The following is a 22,717-nucleotide window of genomic DNA, read 5'->3' on the forward strand; positions in this document are numbered from 1 at the left end:
ATAATAGTCAAGTCATTGATTTTTTTTTTCATTATGAAAAATCATAAAAATGATATAAAAACACATTTCCCCCAAATAAGTGTTGTAGTATAACTATCAGGACATCAGTGATGTGTGAGCTGAATTTGGTGACAGTACAGTGTATTACAGTGAAGTTATTGAATTTAATTTCCATAATAGTCAAGTTATTGATTTTTTTTCATTATGAAAAATCATAAAAATGATACAAAAAGACATTTTCCCCAAATAAGTGTTGTAGTATAACTATCAGGACATCAGTGATGTGTGAGCTGAATTTGGTGACAGTACAGTGTATTACAGTGAAGTTATTGACTGTTTTTGTAGTTTTCGCTTTTCGGGTTTTGCACTTTGCAGACGGTCCCTTGGAATCTGTCTCTCAGTCGTCCGCACAGAGACTTACGTATTTTGTCCACCGCGGAGGAAAGCTGATTTTGAGGAAAATTGGGTTGTAGCTGCCTCTCTACATTACTACGATAGAAAAGAGGTGTTATTTGTGTAGTAACAGCGTTGAGCTCAGGAGTTATTGACTCAGGAAATTCGAATCTGTGAATATGCGGCCAACTTTACTTAAGTCAAAAAACTTGTAACACTTTTATACCAAATTATATGCAATATATCATTATTTAACTTACTGAGGAATGATTTTTTCTACATCTCATGATCGCTTTGAACTTGAAACGGACACAACTCACAAGTAAGCCTGAAAACATTGGAAGCACCACCGTAAATACACTCGCTACAGACACACCCGTTTTAACCTTGTCAGCGGCACTTAGCGGGGTTTTGCCGCTGTAGTGGACATTCTCCATAACTCCCCAACCGGACCTCGCCGGACAACGGAACCTTTTCAGTTGCATCCAGCTGCACTGACTGCTCCCCTCCTCGAGTCCCAAGACGCGCAGTCGCTTAGAACAAATCGATACATTCAAACATTACCACGCGCCGCGCCGAGACAGCTCACGGGAGAGCTTGGAACATTTTATTACAGAGAAATGAAACCCTCCTTACCTTAGAGACATCCACTCCTTCGGTGCTTTTAGAAGTGGAGAACAAAAATGTCTCACTCCCCAAATTTTAGTCCACTCCTGGCAGAATGGGTAGGGAACTTCCTGGAGTATTTCCTAGTGGAGTAAGTACAATTTTAAAAACACTGTTTGGAGGCACAGTTGCCACACCCCTCCCTCGGAAAATCTCTAGGACCACCCTCAAAAGCCTCTGTTTTTCACAAAAAAAGTCGCCAAATATGAATAAGTATAAACAGGTCTGCATGTGTGTATATTAAAAAAAAAAAAAAAAAATATATATATATATATATATATTTATTTAGAAATATTTTTTGTGTGTATTTGATCGTTTGGACGTGCACCCGAAGCCCAAAGTGTAATTCATCTACAGGTGCTGGTCATATAATTAGAATATCATCAAAAAGTTCATTTTTTTATTATAAATTATTTTAAAAAATGAAACTTTCATATATTCTAGATTCCCTACATGTAAAGTAAAACATTTCAAAAGTTTTTTTTTTAAATTTTGATGATTAGAGCGTACAGCTCATGAAAGTCCAAAATCCAGTATTTCAAAATATTAGAATATTTCCTAAGATCAATCAAAAAATGGATTTGCAAAACAGAAAAGTTCAAGTTCTTTAAAGTATGTTCTTTTGTGCACTCAATACTTGATCGGCAGGACATATTACAGCAAATGACTTGCTCCTAGCACAAATTACTGCATCAGTGAAGTGTGGCCTGGAAGTGATCAGCCTGTGGCACTGCTGAGGCACTATTGAGCCTTCAGATCATCTGTATATTGTTGGATCGACTGTTTCTCATCTTTCTCTTGAAAATATCCCATAGATTCAGGTCAGGCATGTTGGCTGGCCAATAAAGCACAGTAATATCATGGTCAGCAAACCACTTGAAAGTGGTTTTTGCACTGTGGGCAGGTGCTAAAGTCCTGCTGGAAAAGGAAATCAGCATCTCCATAAAGCTTGTCAGCAGATGGAAGCATAAAGTGCTCCAAAATCTCCTGGAAGATGGCTGCATTGACTTTGCACTTAATAAAACACAATGGACCAACACCAGCAGACGTCACGGCCCCCCCAAATCATTACTGACTTCAGAAACTTCACACTAGACTTCAAGCAGCTTGGATTCTGTGCCTCTCCAGGCTTCCTTCAGACTCTGGGACCATGATTTCAACATGAAATACAAAATTTACTTTTATCTGAAAAGAGGACTTTCGACCACTGTTCACTGTCCAGTTCTTTTTCTCCTTAGCCCAGGTAAGATGCTTCTGACGTTGTCTCTGGTTCAGAAGTGGCTTGGTAGTCCTTTTCCTGAAGATGTCTGTGTGGTGACTCTTGATGCGCTGACTCCGGCTTCATTCTACTCATTGTGAAGCTCTCCCAAGTGTTTGAATCGGCTTTACTTGACAGTATTCTCAAGCTTGCGGTCATCCCTGTTGCTTGTGCACCTTTGCCTACCCAATTTCTTCCTTCCAGTCAACTTTGCATTTAATATGCTTTGATACATCACTCTGTAAACAGCCACCCCATTCAGTAATGACCTTCTGTGACTTACTCTCTTTGTGGAGGGTGTCAATGATTGTCTCCTGGACCATTGCCAAGTCAGCAGTCTTCCCCATTAGTGTGGTTTCAAAGAACAAAAGATACCCTGAATTTATACTGTAGGGATGGTCATTTAATGAAACTCAAATGTAAATATTCTAATATTTTGAGATACTGGATTTTGGACTTTCATTAGCTGTACGCTCTAATCAACAAATTTAAAAAAAAAAAAACTTTTGAAATATTTTACTTTACATGTAGGGAATCTAGAATATATGAAAGTTCCATTTTTTAAAATAATTTACAATAAAAAAATGAACTTTTTCACGATATTCTAATTATATGACCAGCACCTGTATATGCGATCCGTTTTGGAGCGCGCACATACAATTCAGCTTGGGGAACAGCGTCTCTTGCGCGGATTATTGTGCTTTCAACTTTTTAAAACGTTGATAATAATTATCAAACATGTCTCGCAATTTAGCAACAGTAAAGACTGCATTTTACAACAATGACCGGTTGAGCTAATTCTGACATTAAGTTTGGGTTTATGGAGGAACGAATGCACACTGCTGTGAAAAGAAGTTGTGCTAGACGAAACGCGGCTAGTTTTTAATAGTTTTACCTCAGATATCTTTTTTTTTTTTTGATGATCATTGGAAGCCATCAAAATAAAATTAGCTTAATATCACAGGCCTAAAGTGTACGCAGGCCTTTGAATGTTTAGTTCTCTCCATCGTCACGATTAAACAGGGCTGTAATGTTGTTCACGCGCTGTAGCTCCTCTGCGTGAGCGCGATCTCTCTTCTGGATTGCGAATAGCAAAAATGCATCATTGACAAATGTCCTAATATTATTGCATATAGAAACAGCTGGCGAATTAGCAAGATAATGTCTATATAGCAATAATAAATGTATGTGTATTTTCTTCATAATTTAGCAGAACCGTCAGAGCTTATTGATAGCTACACAATAATTTAGCCACGGGGCCCATTTAATACCGGGTTTCGGTACTTACCTCTACCCACACCGAAGCAAACAGAAGAACATAAAAAGACAGGGCAACTAGAATTGAGTTCAAAATTAAAATATGTTAAGATGTATAAGTATTATGCTCTCATTTGTATTAATTTATATTTGTATTTTATTTTTTTCCCCAGCTTTGTTCCTTCTTTTTTTCTTTTTTTATAAAGCATAAAGAAACAAAACGGTGAACGAAATTGCTGCTAATACAGTGCTATATCAGATATGTACAATAACAATTGTAGAAAAAATAACATTACGATGTCCAAGAATCAATTTCAATAGTACATTGAGAACTCATGTTTAATGTGATAGTTTCACAATACAATATATTGTTAGTTTCAAGATTCTTCAATTTAGTGGATAAATATATAAATCCGCAACAAATATTTGGATTCTCTAGTGGTAGAGTTTTTGTTAACAGTATCAAAGGTTGTGCGTTCTAATCTGCCATCCCATCGTTTTGTTTTGTTTTTTTCTCATTAATTTCAAAGATGTCCATCAATGGTTGTATATCAAGAGCATGGACACGTTTGTGTGCATTTGTTTTGTGATTTTACCGGAAAAATAGAACCTCCGCAACGGCGTTAAAGGGTTAGTTCACCCAAAAATGAAAATTCTGTCATTAATTACTCACCCTCGTGCCGTTCCACACCCACACCTTCGTTAATCTTCGGAACACAAATTGAGATATTTTTGTTGAAATCCGATGGCTCCGTGAGGCCTACATAGGGAGCAATAACATTTCCTCCCTCAACATCCAACAACCAAAGGTACTAAAAACATATTTAAATCAGTTCATGTGAGTACAGTGGTTCAATATTAATATTATAAAGCGATGAGAATATTTTTGGTGCGCCAAAAACAAAACAAAATAAGGACTTATATAGTGATGGCCGATTTCAAAACACTGCTTCAGGGGGATGAACGTTCTACTACATAAAGACGGTACCAAATTCCCTATACACGTGCACAACAAACTGTACTATTTGCGCACAATAGACAAAGAATATGGTGACCAATGTAAGAAATGTTATGACTTGCAGACGTGGCATGAGATATTAGGTCATTGCAATTATGAAGATATAATTAAACTGGAGAAGGTTGTTGACGGTATGGAAATTAACAGTAGAGGAGATAAAACTATCCCACTTTGTGAAATTTGCACGCAAGGAAAGTTTGTTCAAACTAGAAACAGAGGGCGAGATGCAAGAGCTAAAGCACCTCTAGAAATGGTACACATAGATTTAGCCGGGCCTATAGACCCAGTGTCCAGAAATGGTCATAGGTATGCGTTATCTTTCACAGATGATTATTCTAGTGCTGTGTTTGAATATTTCTTGAAAAATAAGAGTGATACAGTGACCGCCACAGAAAAATTCCTTGCTGACATGGCTCCATATGGAAAAATTAAGTGCATCAGGTCTGACAATGGTACAGAGTTCACAGGAAGAGAGTACCAAGCGTTATTAAGTAGAAGACATCAGCACCATACTCTCCACACCAAAACAGCACAGCTAAACGAAACTGGAGAACCTTATTTGACATGGCTATGTGCATGCTAATAGAAAGTGGGTTACCAAAAATGTTGTGAACCTATGCAGTCCAGACAGTGAGAAACAGATGTTTCAACAATCGCACTAAACAGACAGCTTACTTCATGTTAACAGGCATTTCAATAATGCAGAAATTTGGATTAGCATGTTACGCTTACAGACATGACAAAGGAAAGTGTGAGAAAGGTATTTTTGTAGGTTAGGACAAGAATAGTCCAGCATACATGATCTACTACCCTACTAGCAAGAAAATACAGAGAAACAGACTAGTTGAGTTTGTACCCAAAAAGAGTACTGAGGCAGACATGATATCGATGGATGATGATGATGATGATTTTGGGGTTATGAATAATCCTAGAGAATCTAGAAAAAGCTTAGAAGTTCATCTGCAAAGTACTAAGGAACAGGCCACAGTAAAAGAACCAGTAGTATGTAATCAAACACAAAAAGATGAAGATGAACCTGAACAAAGGAGAAATCCTGCCAGGGAGAGGAAAAGGCCGGGTTATTTAAATGATTATGTTTGCGGTTTTGAAGGTGATGTAACTGACATTGATTATTGTTACAGGCTCGTATGCAATGTACCCCAAACATACAGAGAAGCTGTTGCATCAGTGAACGTGAATAACTGGGTTAAAGCTATAGATGAGGAGATGAAATCATTATGAATGTGACCTTTACCCTGACCAATCTACCTGAAGGTAAAGAATTAGTGGGGGATAAATAGGTTTATGCAATTAAGAAGAATAGTGATGGATCAGACAAATACAAAGCACGATATGTTGCCAATATATATGTTGCCAAAGGGTACAGTCAGGGTACAGTTTTTCTCCAACTGCCAGTATGACGAGCATCAGAATGTTGATACAAAAAGCGGTACAGGAAAATTTGATTGTTCATCAGATGGATGTGAAGACGGCATATTTACATGCGCCAGTAGAATGTGAAATGTATATTGAACAGCCAGAGGGTTACGAGGTAAAATCTCAAGGCAATGAAAAATTGGTGTATAAACTGGAGAAATGGAGTTATGGACTTAAACAGTCGGGCAGGAATTGGAACAGAATGTTGCATGAGTATTTATGTGAATTCAAAACCCAGCTGATCATTGTGTTTTCGCAAAGGTAACAGAAACTGAGAAAGTTTTCATAATCATATGGGTTGATGACTTGATTATTGCTGCCAGTGATATGAATGTGCTTAAAAATGTGAAAGAGATGCTCATGTCAATGTTTAAAATGAAGGACTTTGACACATTTTCTTGGCATTGATTATGTACAAGATGTTGATTGTGTTAATGTCACAACACGTGTATATTGAGAAAATACTTGAGAGATTTGACATGAAAAATTGTAAGTCCAGAGCTACCCCCTGCGAACAAAAACTAGACTATACTGATGATGCTGAGATAATGAGTGATGTCAGAAAATACAGGGAGGCAGTAGGCAGCTTTATCTACCTGGCAACATGTACAAGACCAGACCTAAGTTTTGTAATAAGTAAACTGTCACAATACTTTACTAAGCCAACTATAGAACATTGGAAAACTGTCAAGCATGTTTTAAGGTATTTGAAAGGCACCCAAGACAAAGAACTGTGCTACAGGAAAGGTGCAAATGAGAACTTGATACATGCATACAGTGACGCGAATTGGGCAGCTGATGTAAGTGATAGATGAAGCACTACGGGTTACTGCATTAGCCTTAACAAAAATGGTCCATTGGTCTCATGGAAGACCAAAAGGCAGCCTACTGTTGCACTGTCCACTTGTGAGGCTGAGTATATGGCATTAGCCGCAACTGTACAGGAGTGTTTATACTTACAGCAATTGCTACAAAACATTGATGGTCTGAAGTATGAGTCTAGAGTCTATGAAGACAATCAGGGCGCTATAGCTTTAGCAAAAAATCCTGTGTATAGACAGAGATGTAAACATGTGGACATTATATACCACTTTGTGAGATCGGTAATAAATTAAGGCAGAATTAGTCTGGAGTACTGTCCAACGGATGATATGTTTTGCAGATGTACTAACAAAACCAGCAACAAAGCTTAAATTAATGAAATTTAATTTGTTTATGTTCGGTGTATGAATTTTGTGTACTTATGTTAAAATGATGAAATAACAAATGTTTGAGCATGTGGGGGTGTTAAGTTGTATAAGTATTATGCTCTCATTTGTATTTATTTGTATTAATTTATATTTGTATTTTATTTGTTTTCCCAGCTTTGTTTTTCTCTGTGGGACAGGCAATCCAATCAGTGCCAAGTGTGTCATGTGACCTAATCAATGACTGAATAGGCTTGTTTGAGATGTGCCTAGACTTGCCTGAAATTCAGCCGAGAGTAGGCGGCTGCAGTGAGTGGAGGAGTGAAAAAAGTGCAGGCAAGACGGACAGTTCTCTGTTCTCGTAGTGGATCAGACAACTACGAGATCAAATTAAGGCGGATATCGCGGGATTCACACTCGTGCGCTGTGTTGCTGATAAACTGGATGTAATTTAAGTTCTGTTGCTTTTATATGAAAATGAATATAATGAACAATACACCCAAAGTACTTATTTCCATTCGGAAGGCGTGTGTATCAATCATTTTTATTCATTTCATTGAATCATTTCATTTATAAATATGATAAAAATCACATAACCCATAGAGAGATTGCACTGTCAGAGAGTTTGGGAATATTCACACATAATTTATACACATAAAATCATGATATTAGAGTTTTAAAATCAAACATTTTAAAAGCGATCAATACATCACGGTTGTTTAAACCAATGAGCATTAAGCTGTGTCGTCAGCAAGTCGTTTCCCATCGTGCTTTTGGTCAGCGCAGTCGGTGGAGAGCAACTGCGCCCGACTGCAGAATCCGACACGTCCGCCTCGCCCTCGCGAGACTTTTTTGACACACGTCGGCATGACATCAAAGCAAGTCGGCCCACCCTCGGACACATTTCTAACCGGCATGCATCTCGCGGTGATCACTGGTGATCGGTTCTGCGCAGATTTTGCTCATCTCAAATGAGCCTATTACCGGCAGGGTGTGACCAACCAGAGTTTAATTGCCCAAAATAAAAAAATCTCCAAAAAATCGCTAATTTTATTTAAAAATAGCTAAAATAGCTCCTTGTCGCAAAACATTAATAAAAGTCGCAGCAACAATGAGAAAGTAGCTAAATCTGGCGACAAAATTCTCAAATTGGCAACACTGTGTGGAAGTTATGCTGCGTTCCAGGCAGGTTTTTGAGCCCGTAAGTCAGGACTTCAAACCACGGCTTTGTAGCGTTCCAGGCAAGTCACGCCAAACTGCCTGAGTGTAAACAAACCAGCATGGCGGACCATACGGGGCTTATGCTCATTTACAATTATTTCTATCGCCAAAGGTGCTTACTCCTTGCTTATTTGAGGGAAACGGAGGAGGAAAAACGGCGCATAAGGCAAGAGAAGCTGTTATACCTTTTATTTTACGTTATTTTACCATGCACTCGCATAAAAACCACATCCGTAAGGGCTGCCATTGTTGTTTCGCGGGCTATGTGACATCAGAGCGGGAGTACATCGATCTAGTACGAGTTCACGAGTGGGAAGTCACGGGTTTGACTGCCGTTCCAGTGCACTTTCACGGGTAGAAGGTTGGAAAAACACGGGTTACGGGTTGCCTGGAACGCGGCATTAGTCGTGCCAACACCAACAACAAACCTCTAACCAATCATCATTAGGGGGCGTATGACGGTCGAGGAGGGAGAACGAGCAAGAGGGAGATTGGAAAAAAGAAAAGAAAACTGCAGAATGAGAGATGGGACACAATACAAAAGAGCTCAAAAGAATATCACTGGAATGAAGGTTTATGACTGGGCAAGCTCTTTAGGACCCGCATTTATATTAAAAAAGCTTTCCAGCGTTGGAGAGAGCTAAGCGGGAAAACCTGAAAACAGATGCGGAGGCTGCTTTCATTCCACTTCACATGTGAGTAACACTGGGTTTGAGTGTCATTGATTGTTTGGAGCTGCTGTGCTGTTTGCGTCTAACAACAAACTCGTTTGTATTTACTCTTGTGTACTGTACGTTCTTTTATTGTGCTTCCTTGTCATTCGTTCATCAACTGCGCTTTATTTTTCGTGAAGCATTTTATTGCGCGTCAGCTGTGATAAACAGACATCTGTGGAGTCAAAATCACGCCATATAGTTTTGCAAAAGAGTAAAGTATTGCAAAACAAAAAAATGTTTTGCAAACAAAAATGAATCGCAAAAGAAAAATAAAGTATTGAGAGAAAAAAATTAAATAATTAATTGCAAAAATAAATGACAGCTGTAAAAGAAGCTTATGAAATTTGATCCTGTTTATCTTTACAACAGATATTTTCCATGGTCACACTTACTAATTCATTTGCAACGCTCCTTTTATTCTGCATTTCAGTCAAGTGTGAGCTCGCGACACCGTTTTCCCTTTGCGCTGCACTTTTTTGTGCGTTTCACTTCATGGCACTGTTTTGACGTGGGGTGGAGTCAAGAAACTGGGGCGTGTTCAGCGGGCCTGGTCACGCCTCCCTCCAAGTGACGTCATCTGCTCAGCACAGATGAAAGCAATATCGCTGCATGTGGTGGATCGTTGCCTTGTACTCCCACTTTTACTAACATTAAAATGTTTATGGTTTCGTTTTGTTAACTAAATGTGTATTAAAATCTTTTGCTTAAGTTAGAGTTCATGTTAAAGTGGAGTTTATTACGTGAACTGTCTGAAAATGCACCTGCTTAGAACTTTTAATATTTATTGCACAGACCAAAACTGGGCATCAAATAAGTCTGAAAATAAATTCTGCTTGATCCGAATCATGTCTCATGATCTGCTCTTCCTCACGACATGAAATACCCCTGTTTCAAAAAAATTTCGTTTTGTAAAAATTGTAGACAGGACATAGGAACTTCCGGAGCGATTTCGCTGTTTTATATGATTCGACTGTACCACGTGGTACATATGTACATACGTAATAAAATGATGTGTGGAAAAGAAACCGTTGGCAGTCTCAAGGCGGGTGCACACTGTGCGATTTTGGCCACAATTTGGTCGTCTGAGACAAATTTTGAGAATCCTAAAAGATTCCTATAATCCTAGGCAAAAATCTGTAGTCTTTGATCGCTAGTTTGACATGTTCCCCGACAGCCGATTAATATGGAAGCCCATTTCCGCCACTAAATAAAAAAAAATAAAAACGGTAATTGCGACTTTTTATCTCAGAATTCTGACGCAATTGTGAGAAAAGAAGTCAGAATTCTGAGATAAAAAGTCGCAATTGCTGTTTTTATTTTTATTTTTATTCAGTGGTGGAAACTGGCTTCCGTAGATTAATGACCGTTGCGATCAAACTTTACATGCGACGAAATTCTGGCAGTGTCAGAAGATTTGGCGCACAGTCCTGCAGTGTGACTTCTCCTATGACAAACGTCAAATTGTCTTCGTTTTTCAAAATTAACGCTAGAGATTTCTCTGACTTAAAACTTAAATCTAATATAGCCATATGATACAGAAGACAACAATAAGAAAAACTGAGCCGATTATTATGAACCAACCAATATATTATTTATCAAATTACATGTTTTAAAATCAGTTGACAGGACAAATAAAAAATTAGATGTATATCTGTTAAAGGGGTTAACTTCTGGAATAATTGTGACAATTAGGCCTAATTAAGAATGTGTAGTTCATATTGTTAAAAAAAAAAAAAAAAAAAAAAAACACAACAACAACAACAAAAACAGTCAGTTTTGTGTCACCACCAGTGCAGAGCTTGCAAGAGCTTGTTTATCTCCAAGACTATTATGCAGGAAGTAGTATCAGGCACAGCATTGTAAGACTAAAAGGGTTATGGCACTGAATAGCTCATGCCTATCATTCGAAGCAAAAAAACAAACAAACAAACAAAAAAACACCAGGATTGATAAGATCACGCGACCAGAAGCCACAGTTACAGAAGGGGTAGCCTAAAAGATGCACAGAAAGCTGTTGTTGAATACCTGAAGGATATAGGGTATATATCATTGGATTTATTTATTTATTTTTAATAAATATTATTATGTAAGTAGTTTAATCGAACCATAATCTACGCTGCATACTCCGGTACAATAGGTGGCGGTATGCACCTGATAAGTCATGTAATCCGCCATAAAAAAAGAAGCCTCAGTTACATCACTTCCGTGTTTACTAGCTGACGAAACGTAGTGAAATGAAAGTAAAATCTGACGTGTTCTATTGTTTATCGCTGATATTAGGATTTGGGAGTCGCTCTTTACTCAGCAGAGTCACGACACAACATCCAAACGTATGAACTTCAAACCAGAAGCTGTCATTCAGATATTATGGTAAGTGATAAATGTACAGTATTTTTTGCCTATGTACGTTAGTACATTTACACCATATATAAATAGAGCGCTTAAATAGATTACATGCATATTTCCCAGAATATTATCTTAAAGTGACAGTTTAGCATGGATTATAAAGTATTCCTCATTAGAGTTTGTAAAGGGATAAGGGACTTTAAAAACTTTGTTTTAGGAAAAGAGATAGACTTCTTAGATTGATTTTATTTGACCGCGCACATTTGTGCACCAACATGAAACATTTAATTGGTCGAAACTACAGTAAAAACAGTAATATTGTGAAATATTATTACAATTTAACATGACTGTTTTCTATTTGAATATATTTTGAAATATTATTTATTCATTTGATTTCAAAGCTAAATCTTTACTAGCCGTCATCCCATTCTTCAGTCTTCTAATATGCTGATTTGCCGCTCAAAAAAACATTTTGTATTATGTTATCAATGTTGAAAAAAGTTGTGCTTATTACTATTATTATTTTGTGAGTGACACCATTATACATTTTTTTCAGGATTCTTTGATTAATAGAAAGTTCAAAAGAACTAAATAGAAGTCTTTTCTTAGTCTTTTCTTCAAGGACACATCAATTTAATGTGTCCTGGCTGAATAAAAGTATTAATTTTTATAACAAGATGAGGTTATTAACCAAGATTCTTTTCTTAAAGGGACCCGACTGTTGACCATTTGATTAATGTTTAGTTCAGAGAATTTTGGATTTAGATGAAATACATAATTCTGTTTTTCAGAATCGCAACAGACAAAGGGGATTCAATCTCGGCCTGCTCCTGCTGGCCTCTCAGGTTTTCCAGCTGGGAATAGACAACATCCCACCTGTCACTCTTGCAACACTAGGCCTCAACGTCTATTTGTTCCTCTTTCCTGTCAAACCCCTCCTGCAGGTACATTATAATAATGCTAACCTCAGCACCAAAAATGTGCAACATCAGAAAATTAACAAAAATAGTAGAAGTTGCACAAGTTAAAGTAAAGGCAAGTTGCAGTCATAATTCTTAATATGTTGAATGTTAATACATTTTTTCTGGTCTGTTTCTATGTTCTGCAGACGTGTTTGAGTGTTCGGGAGGTGTACTGGTACAGAGACTGGGGTCGTCTGTTGCTGTCACCGTTTCACCATGTTGACGACATGCACCTGTACTTCAACATGGCCTCGCTCCTTTGGAAGGGCATCAAGCTTGAGAAGAAGCTGGGAGGCGCCTGGTTTGCGTACCTGTTGTCTGTCTTCTCTCTGCTCACCGGATTGGTCTACCTGCTCCTGGAGACAGGACTGACAAAGATGACGGAAGACTCCTCGTACAGTCTACAGTGTGCGGTGGGGTTCTCAGGTTTGTGTTGTGTTGGATAATAATAACATTATTACAATTTAAAATAACTGTTTTCTAATTTAATATGTTTTAAAATGTAATTTATTCCTGTGATGGTTAAGCTGAATTTTCAGCATCATTACTCCAGTCTTCAGTGTCACATGATCCTTCAGAAATCATTCTAATATGCTGATTTGATGCTCAAGAAACATTTATTATTATTATCATTGTTCAAAACATTGTCCTGCTTAATTTTTTTCATAAATCATGATTTTTTTTAGGATTCCTTGATGTATAGAAAGTTCGAAAGAACAGCATTTATTTGGAATAGAAATCTTTTGTAACATTATAAGTGTCTCTAAAAATGGAGTGGGACAACAGAAATCAATTCATTTATAGATGTCATTTTTATATTTCTTTACTAAGAAATAAGCATTGAAGCTGTTAGTGTTTTGTTTCAGGTGTTCTGTTTGGGCTGAAGGTGGTGAATAATCATTATCATCCAGGCGGGGCCACGTACATCATGGGGATGCCTATAGCCAATCGCTACGCCTGCTGGGTGGAGTTGGTCCTCATCCATATCATGAATCCGGGGTAGGCATGACTCTCATTTCAAAGACACTAGAGTAAAACAACAATACTATTACAGTTAGGCCAGTGCCGAAATAGGGAGCTTTGTCCCTCATCCTACAAGACGTAAGGACTGTCCTGCATTGCATTTCTATCTGTATTGTTTTTTTTAAAAATATATTTCTAAAAAATGTGATTGCTGTTTAAAAATCCATTCACGCAGCCATCATGTTCAAGCTAAAGTGGGAAAATATCCAACTAACGCATTTGTAGAGAGGGTATTTTTTTCTGCTGATGAGGACTGCATGGACGGTCAAAGGAACCAGTGTGGACCTCATCAAAATCGTCCCCTATACCCTCATTCACTATTCTTTACATTACTCCACTAATATAGTTCACTTGAAGGAGTGAATGAAAACAAGTGAGTGAATTCAGACATTCAGTGCGCCAGAAGGGCTGCCGCTTTTGCATAGTTTGTGGTTGCTGTTTAATAATCATTTGAAACTTAGAAAACTGGCATCTCCAAAAAAAATTATCTTATACTCTGTCATGGAAAATAGCATGTATTAATCTTAAAGCTGCAGTCTGTAACTTTTTTTGGTTAAAAAACAATTATCCAAAATCAATTTTTGAGCAAGTACATAACCTGCCAGTGTTCAAAACTATCTCCTTACCTTAGCTCGATTCACAACGGTAAGCTTGTAATTCGAGCATGCAGCCGTTTGTCTTGGCATCATTACGTCACGTCTGTTTACATAAAGAACGAGTCCCAGCTAGTAGGCTATATGGCATGTGAGGATGCTGCTGGTGGCGGATCATTTATAGCCTTTTCTCACAGCAGCTGAAATAATTAAACTTAACATTTTGATGGCGGATTGTAATCCAGAAAGGTCCAAATGACAATCATCAGTGACAACTGGAGATTCACCCGTAGTCAAAAGCAAAAGACTTCAGACTGCGGAGTGGCTACAGAAATTTAAATCTACATGTAACGCTAATACACACCAAATACACACCATAGTCACGCAATGCTGATGTTGTTAACATTAACAATTTGAGAGCAAACTATAGCAATAATAATAATTTGCACTGTTTTACGTGATCCGAGCTAAGCGTTCGTTAGATTTAATCACCATTGGCAGCACGATTTATTGCTTTTTTTTCTCAGTTGGTCAGAACAAAGTGACAGACATGTTACTTACTTGTTCAGATGACATTTTTTTGCTGAAAATTCTTATTTTGGTCATACTTCTAAGATGTAAAATCTGTGATTCTGAAGTACAGTATCCACACCGATGTAGAGAATGACAGCAAATATTAGATTCATCCACGCTGAGGAGCCGTGCCGATGCACAACCCACGTAAAGATAACTCCACAAATAACTGCAATTGCAGGTTTCAAACAGAGATGGCGACAAAGAGGCAAAACTTACGGACTGCAGCTTTAATTAAACAATTTAATAATTAAAAAGGGATGTATAACTGTACGATATTATGCTGTAGCCACGTTGGAAAATAGATTGATGGATAATTCAGCTGTGGGCGCCATCTTCTGGTGAGGTGCAGGGATTCATTTGTTGCGACCCTCACAATGCATTATGGGTATTCTCTAGCCGTTAAATGTACATCTGTTGTACACTCATTATTTTGGTCAATGTGGTGCATTATGGGATTGAATGTCCACTCGATAATGTCCACTATGGTTTTGGACACCACTACAAATGGCTGTCCCCACAAATAGTGCCCTATTTAAGGGTATAGGAGGCGATTTCGAACACAGCCTGTTTTTCCTTTGTGTTTTATACAATGACCACTAGGAGTGTGCTCTTGGCATATACTATTTTCTCTGACTAGTTTGCCCTGAAGGGATATGTGTTACTGTTGAAAATGAAAGTGACGAAAAGAGTGATGATTATTTTTAAGTTCCCTGTATTTATTGAAATCAACATAAACTGAATCAGGTAAAACACATTTATTGTTGGCATAGTGTAGTAAAGGGAAATAAACTAGTCGTTACTTAAGGAAATTTATATTGGTATAAAATGTTATTTTTAACTACTAGTCTGTTATTCAGTTAATTAAATTTATCAGACTGAAAAGGTCCCATAGAGTAAATTCCATTGCATCACTCGAAGCTGGGCAAATTTAGGGGCCAGTCACTGAAGCCGGTCACAAATAACAAAGCTTATTCAGCGATTTAAAACATGTTATCATTCAACATAATGGCAAATAGACTTTCCAACTAATATAAATAGTTGGACAACTATTTATAACAATATTTACGTAGTATAAAAGTAGTAAATTTATCTCTCACACGTGTCCCACATTGTCCCGCAAAATCATATCTACACCCTGCAACAGAGCAGTAACCAGGTGATCACCCTAATTACACTACTTTTTTTCCCTAAACTACATGTTTTGATTTGTTGTAGGCCTAGGATCTGATTCACGGCTAGTATAAACACACTTTCACTCTTGCAGGACGTCATTTGTTGGACACCTGGCTGGAATTCTGGTCGGGCTGCTCTACACGAATGGACCACTGAAGAGACTCATGAAAACCTGTGCAGGTAAACACAACAATTTGAATGTTCTTGTGTGTGTTTGACATTTTTTTTTTTTTACCTTAAATATGTTTATATGCATATACACTACAAAGTTTGGGAGTCACTATTTTATTTTATTTTTATCTTTTTGAAATTATGAATTTTAATCAGCAAAGATGTGTAAAACTGATCTAAAGTCACAGTAAAGACATTAATAATGTTACAAAAGATTACTATTTAAAATAAATGCTGTTCTTTTGAACTTTCCTTTTAATCAAAGAATCAGGAAAAAATTTTTATCATGGTTTCTACAACATTGTTAAGCAGCACAACTGTTTTCCACATTGATAATGAGCACAGATTATCATATTAGAATGATTTCTGAAGGATCATGTGACACTGAAGACTGGAGTAATGATGCTGAAAATTGAGCTTTGACATCACAGGAATAAATGACATTTTAATAGATATTCACATAGAAAACACTTAACCGTTTTACTATTTTAACTCTATTTTAGATCGAATAAATGCAGACTTGGTGAGCATAAGAGACTTCTTTCAAAAACATTTTAAAAAACTGTTGAATAGTAGAGTATAAGGGCACTTAATCTGGAAATAAATGCATCCAGTCACATAAACGGCCATATCTATGTAATTTCAGGCTTTGTGACATCTAATGGGCATTATGGAGGGCAGCAGACATACTACAATTCAGCAGGTATACAGTTACAGATCTTCAATAATATAAAATCTGAATCATTTTTCACTTTTTGTTTTATAGGGAAATATTAAATTCGTTATAAAGGCAGCCATCTGATATTACTAAATCACATCCATCCTAGAAATGACTCTGAGCCATTATGATGAAATGATGAAGATGAAATGATTTAAGCACTGCTTACTAGTCCATTATAGTCCTTAAGATCCATCATTTATATGTTTGTGTTCACAGGATACAGTGGATATGGCATGCCATATCCTCCAAACACCCATTATGAACAGCAGTCATTTAATCACAGGCACTATGGCGCCCCCTACAGGGGGCCGTACGACACACACATGCCCTCTGCCCCGCCCCAGCATCCCTATACAGCAGGACTGTCAGATGAGGAGCAGTATGAGGCCGCTGTCAGGGCCAGCCTGAACGACAGAGGTGAGGAGTGGCTACTTATTACATTTTAAAAATGTTTGTCATAAACAAGGTTGTAAATAAAAGTATTATATTTTTATGCTTTATTTTGTTACACATACACTATCGTTCAAAATTTGGGATCAGTATGATTATTTTGTTTATTTCTTTTTGAAAGAATTGATACTTATATTCACCCAGGATGCATAAATCAGTTTCTACAAAAATATTAAGCAGCACAACTGTTTTTCAGTATTGATAATAATAATAAATGTTTCTTGAGCATCAAATCAGCATGTTAGAATGATTTCTGAAGGATCATGTGACACTGAAGACTGGAGTAATGATGCTGAAAATTCAGCTTTATATTGCAAAAAAAAACATACAAAATATTTTGCATATTTAAATAAAACAGTTACTTATAATAGTTAATTGTAATAATAATTCACAATATTACTGTTTTTACTGTATTTTTGATCAAATAAATGCAGTCTTGGTGAGCACAAGAGACTTCTTTTAAAAACCTTGCAAAATCTTGCTGCCCAAAACAGCAATAAGCATATTTATGAACATCATTCCTTTGTCATACAGATTAATGGAAGTGAAGCTGCTGCCATCTACTGACCACATGACAAAACAACTAATCTATAGGTGTAACTTTATTTTTGCTTTGTAGGTGGTTCTACACAGGCTAGATCTTCACGTGGCACTTATTCCCACTCGACCCCTGAAGAGATCCGCTGGCGACGGCTTCAGAGATTTACCAGCTGAGCGCTTGGAGAACCTTGGATAATACTACTAGATCGTTTACATTGAACGCAGCACTAAACAACCAATCAGAGCTACTAGAGAAGATTCTTCCACTTGGTTGTGTCATTGTATAGCATTTATGATGTCATCAGTGGATCCCCTCTAATGTGTGTCTGGTTTCCAAGACTGCTGCCTGTATTTCTAATTGCAAAAAGTTTGTACAAACATTTGCTTTTGCTTGTACAAACAAACAAATGCTGCTCTTAATGTATTTATGTAAAAAGTCTAACATTCATGAGGTGAACATCCATGACACATGGTTGTAGATACGAGTGCCTTTTGCATGATGTTGAATCCACAGTAAGTCTTACTTTTTTTTTTTTTTTGTAAATCTTATCTAGCACATATGGTTATTTCCAAACAACTTTTCTTCTTAAGTAACTTATACTTTGTTTCACAAGAAAGTATATTTTTGTAAGCAAAGAATAAACCATGCTTTTTCTGACATGTTGTAGCTGGTTTTGCATTGGTTCCAAAATACTTCCTTGCTCATATGGTATGTTTTAAAATATTTAGTAAAAATAAAAAGTATTGAAATTCAGGTTAATATAGAGCTACTTCCTGCATTTAGATGCATAACACTCCTTTTACATAGTACATAAACACTACCCTTTGGTTGGTCAGTAAGATTTTTTTTATTTTTTAAGAAATGAATGTGTTTATTCAGCAAGGATGCATTAAATTGATCAAAAGTCACAGTAAAGAGTTTTACATTTTTGCACAAGTTTTCTATTTCAAATAAATGTGGTTCTTTTGGACTTTCCAATTATCAAAGAAACTTGAAAAAAATGCAAGAAATGCAGTTTCCACAAAAATATTAAGCAGCATAACTGTTTTCAACATTGATGATAATAATATATGTTTCTTGAGCATCAGATCATCATATTAGAATGATTTCTGAAGGATCATGTGACACTGAAGACTGGAGTAATGATGCTGAAAATTCAGCTTTGACATCACAGGAATAAATTACATTTTAAAAATATATTATTAAAATAGAAAACAGTTATTTTAAACTGTAATAACATTTCCCAAGTAAAATAAATACATTTTTACTGTATTTTATATCAAATAAATGCAGCCTTGATGAGAATAAGAGAATTCTCACTGAGCCCAAACTATTGAACGGTAGTGTATTTATTATATATGTGTATATTATTATACAGTCCACAAATGAAAATTGTTTATTTAATTCGGAATGCTGGTTTTCTCTTTGTCAAAAGTGTTAGAGTGCATTACATTGAGTTATGTTGAAAAAAAAGTTGGATATATTAGTGGAAAGAAATCACTGCTCACATTTTAACCTGCTTAAATTACTGACTATATCAGAAGCCACAGAGGTCATTCATGTAAGATTGAATGGAGGGTGCTGAAGGGGTATTCAAGCACCAGTGTGTTCAGAACAAAAGACTGTTTAAACTCCAGAAGAAGTGATGAGTTTCCACCAGGAGTGTTCCAGGAGTGAGTGTGCAATTAGTTCACCCAAAAATGAAATTTCTGTATTTAATAGTCGACATGACTACAGTGGTTCAACCTTAGGCCGTGTGTCCACCAAAGCGTTTTTTCCAGCGGCTAGCGTACTTTTCCAATTGTTTTCAATGGGACCGCCACTTTTTTTAAAACACCAGGAGCGTAACGAGGCGCTGAGCGTCTTTTTCATGCTAAAGTCCTGAGCACTCGGCGTTTTTTTACCGGTCGCCTCGAGTTGAAGAATGTTCAATTTTGAGTAAAACGCTGCGCGTCATCACTGTCACTTTTTAGCAAAGTCCCTTTAAGACAAGTCATTTCACTCGGCGGCCATCTTTGAAACGCCTCTCGGACATCCTGGGCATCATGCAGCTCCTATCTCTTTGAATGGGGAAACATCAAATTCTCCAAAGCTGTTTGCCAAGCTTTCGATTAAATTTCATATTTGAAATCACCAATGAAATCTGACAACAACTGTCTCATACATTTTTTTTTTCTCCAAATGCTCAAATCATGACAAAAAAAAACAGTATTTAGGCTGGATCAAGCTAATGCGCATGCGCAGACCTAAATGCGTGTCTCTTGTGCCTCATTTCTGAGGCGCGCGTCTGACTGTTTCTATACAAACCGGTGCTTCTAACGGCCGCTGCAGTGACGCGATGACTTTACAGGTCGGCGATTGGCTCTTATTTTGAAGGCGGGACTTATTCCGCCATATTGAGCGTTACACTTTCTCCCATTCAAAACAATCCGAGTGACATGTCTTGTGTTATCCTGTTGACTTAGTTTTTAGCCAGCCGTCCAATCAGAGTAGAGGAGGGGCGGGGCAAATACAACACCAACCACTGTCACAACATTCTTGCTGTACAACGACATCAACAAGCAGAGAACGGAACAAAATGGATGAGAAATTAATATTGCTGGTGGTACTCCGAACATACATGGCAAGTACTCTATATTGTGTCGACATTTTCAGTCTGAAACAAATTATCTATGAAATTATCCCCGGATATTTCGTATCATAGCAACAAAGTGTCTTAACTAAAAAAAAACGCGTCTAACGTTTTCAGCTGGCTAAAAATGCTTTGGTGGACACATGGCCTTAATGTTATGAAGTGACGAGAATACTTTTTGTGTGCAAATTCAAAAATACAAAAATAACGACTTTAATCAACTATTTCATCTCTCCCCTGGTTGTTTACATTGTATAGACAATGCAACGCTTCTGTTTTACGTCCGAACGGCGGCTCATTATTGGCCGGTTCCTGCGTCAGCATCACATGCATGCGTCGTGGTGCTCACGTGAACAGTGTCGGCCAGTAATGAGTCGGCGTTCTGACATACAGGTGCTGGTCATATAATTAGAATATCATCAAAAAGTTGATTTATTTCACTAATTCCATTCAAAAAGTGAAACTTGTATATTATATTCATTCATTACACACAGACTGATATATTTCAAATGTTTATTTCTTTTAATTTTGATGATTATAACTGACAACTGAGGAAAATCCCAAATTCAGTATCTCAGAAAATTAGAATATTGTGAAAAGGTTCAGTATTGAAGACACCTGGTGCCACACTCTAATCAGCTAATTAACTCAAAACACCTGCAAAGGCCTTTAAATGGTCTCTCAGTCTAGTTCTGTAGGCTACACAATCATGGGGAAGACTGCTGACTTGACAGTTGTCCAAAAGACGACCATTGACACCTTGCACAAGGAGGGCAAGACACAAAAGGTCATTGCAAAAGAGGCTGGCTGTTCACAGAGCTCTGTGTCTAAGCACATTAATAGAGAGGCGAAGGGAAGGAAAAGATGTGGTAGAAAAAAGTGTACAAGCAATAGGGATAACCGCACCCTGGAGAGGATTGTGAAACAAAACCCATTCAAAAATGTGGGGGAGATTCACAAAGAGTGGACTGCAGCTGGAGTCAGTGCTTCAAGAACCACTACGCACAGACGTATGCAAGACATGGGTTTCAGCTGTCGTGTCAAGCCACTCTTGAACAACAGACAGCATCAGAAGCGTCTCGCCTGGGCTAAAGACAAAAAGGACTGGACTGCTGCTGAGTGCTCCAAAGTTATGTTCTCTGATGAAAGTAAATTTTGCATTTCCTTTGGAAATCAGGGTCCCAGAGTCTGGAGGAAGAGAGGAGAGGCACACAATCCACGTTGCTTGAGGTCCAGTGTAAAGTTTCCACAGTCAGTGATGGTTTGGGTTGCCATGTCATCTGCTGGTGTTGGTCCACTGTGTTTTCTGAGGTCCAAGGTCAACGCAGCCGTATACCAGGAAGTTTTAGAGCACTTCATGCTTCCTGCTGCTGACCAACTTTATGGAGATGCAGATTTCATTTTCCAACAGGACTTGGCACCTGCACACAGTGCCAAAGCTACCAGTACCTGGTTTAAGGACCATGGTATCCCTGTTCTTAATTGGCCAGCAAACTCGCCTGACCTTAACCCCATAGAAAATCTATGGGGTATTGTGAAGAGGAAGATGCGATATGCCAGACCCAACAATGCAGAAGAGCTGAAGGCCACTACCAGAGCAACCTGGGCTCTTATAACACCTGAGCAGTGCCACAGACTGATCGACTCCATGCCACGCCGCATTGCTGCAGTAATTCAGGCAAAAGGAGCCCAACTAAGTATTGAGTGCTGTACATGCTCATACTTTTCATGTTCATACTTTTCAGTTGGATTTCTAAAAATCCTTTCTTTGTATTGGTCTTAAGTAATATTCTAATTTTCTGAGATACTGAATTTGGGATTTTCCTTAGTTGTCAGTTATAATCATCAAAATTAAATGAAATAAACATTTGAAATATATCAGTCTGTGTGTAATGAATGAATATAATATACAAGTTTCACTTTTTGAATGGAATTAGTGAAATAAATCAATATTTTGATGATATTCTAATTATATGACCAGCACCTGTAAAACACAGAAGCGTTGCACTGTCTATACAACGCAAACAGCATAGGAGACTTGAGAGACGAAATTGTTAAATGAAGTCATTATTTTTGTTTTGTTTTTGAACATAAAAAGTATTCTCGTCCCTTCATAATATTAAGGCTGAACCACTGCAGTCACATTGACTATTTTAACAATGTTTTTACTACTTTTCTGAACCTTGAATGTGGTAATTATGTTGCTTTCTATGGGGATAAAGAAATAAATTTAAAAAACCCCTCAGATTTCATCAAAAATATCTTAATTTGTGTTCTGAAGATGAACGAAGGTCTTATGGGTGTGGAACAACATGAGGGCGATTAATTAATGACAGAAATGTCATTTTGGGGTGAACTAACCCTTTAATATAATGT

The 22,717-nt window shown here is 37.4% G+C and overlaps 1 protein-coding gene and 1 long non-coding RNA gene across 11 annotated transcripts in view; one reads left to right on the plus strand and one right to left on the minus strand.

The window, feature by feature from the left end:
- LOC127495615 (uncharacterized) overlaps positions 1-1,210 on the minus strand; it is a 33,904-nt gene extending 32,694 nt beyond the window's left edge. For 3 of the 8 annotated variants that reach the window (XR_007925149.1, XR_007925148.1, XR_007925142.1), the window contains exons 1-2: positions 1,030-1,210; positions 770-926 (exon numbers count right to left, since the gene is read on the minus strand). This is a non-coding gene — a long non-coding RNA (uncharacterized LOC127495615). Of the gene's footprint in view, positions 1-653; positions 722-769; positions 927-1,029 lie in introns of all 8 variants that reach the window. The other 5 variants (XR_007925146.1, XR_007925143.1, XR_007925144.1 and 2 more) reach the window with 3 other exon arrangements.
- Positions 1,211-11,353: 10,143 nt separating this feature from the next.
- On the plus strand, positions 11,354-18,366 carry rhbdd1 (rhomboid domain containing 1). Of its 3 annotated transcripts, none has more exons than XM_051862483.1 (8): positions 11,354-11,523; positions 12,291-12,443; positions 12,608-12,887; positions 13,328-13,460; positions 15,918-16,006; positions 16,644-16,700; positions 16,935-17,135; positions 17,788-18,366. In XM_051862483.1, the coding sequence occupies exons 1-8, from the start codon at positions 11,521-11,523 to the stop codon at positions 17,880-17,882; spliced, it is 1,011 nt and encodes a 336-aa protein (XP_051718443.1). In that variant the 5' UTR covers positions 11,354-11,520; the 3' UTR covers positions 17,883-18,366. The 3 variants fall into 3 exon arrangements, with proteins under 3 accessions (XP_051718443.1, XP_051718445.1, XP_051718444.1); XM_051862485.1 differs by lacking the exon at positions 17,788-18,366 and adding an exon at positions 16,501-16,520 and having other exon boundaries at positions 16,935-17,126; XM_051862484.1 differs by lacking the exon at positions 16,644-16,700.
- The last annotated feature ends 4,351 nt before the right edge of the window (positions 18,367-22,717 follow it).

This window comes from Ctenopharyngodon idella, chromosome 15 (genome assembly GCF_019924925.1).
Source record: "Ctenopharyngodon idella isolate HZGC_01 chromosome 15, HZGC01, whole genome shotgun sequence".
Taxonomy (NCBI): domain Eukaryota; kingdom Metazoa; phylum Chordata; class Actinopteri; order Cypriniformes; family Xenocyprididae; genus Ctenopharyngodon; species Ctenopharyngodon idella.

Coding starts and splice junctions, on each gene's coding strand:
- rhbdd1 (XM_051862483.1), top strand. Junction 13,461..15,917: donor ATCCATATCATGAATCCGGG/GTAGGCATGACT, acceptor TCACTCTTGCAG/GACGTCATTTGTTGGACACC. Junction 16,701..16,934: donor GACATACTACAATTCAGCAG/GTATACAGTTAC, acceptor TTGTGTTCACAG/GATACAGTGGATATGGCATG.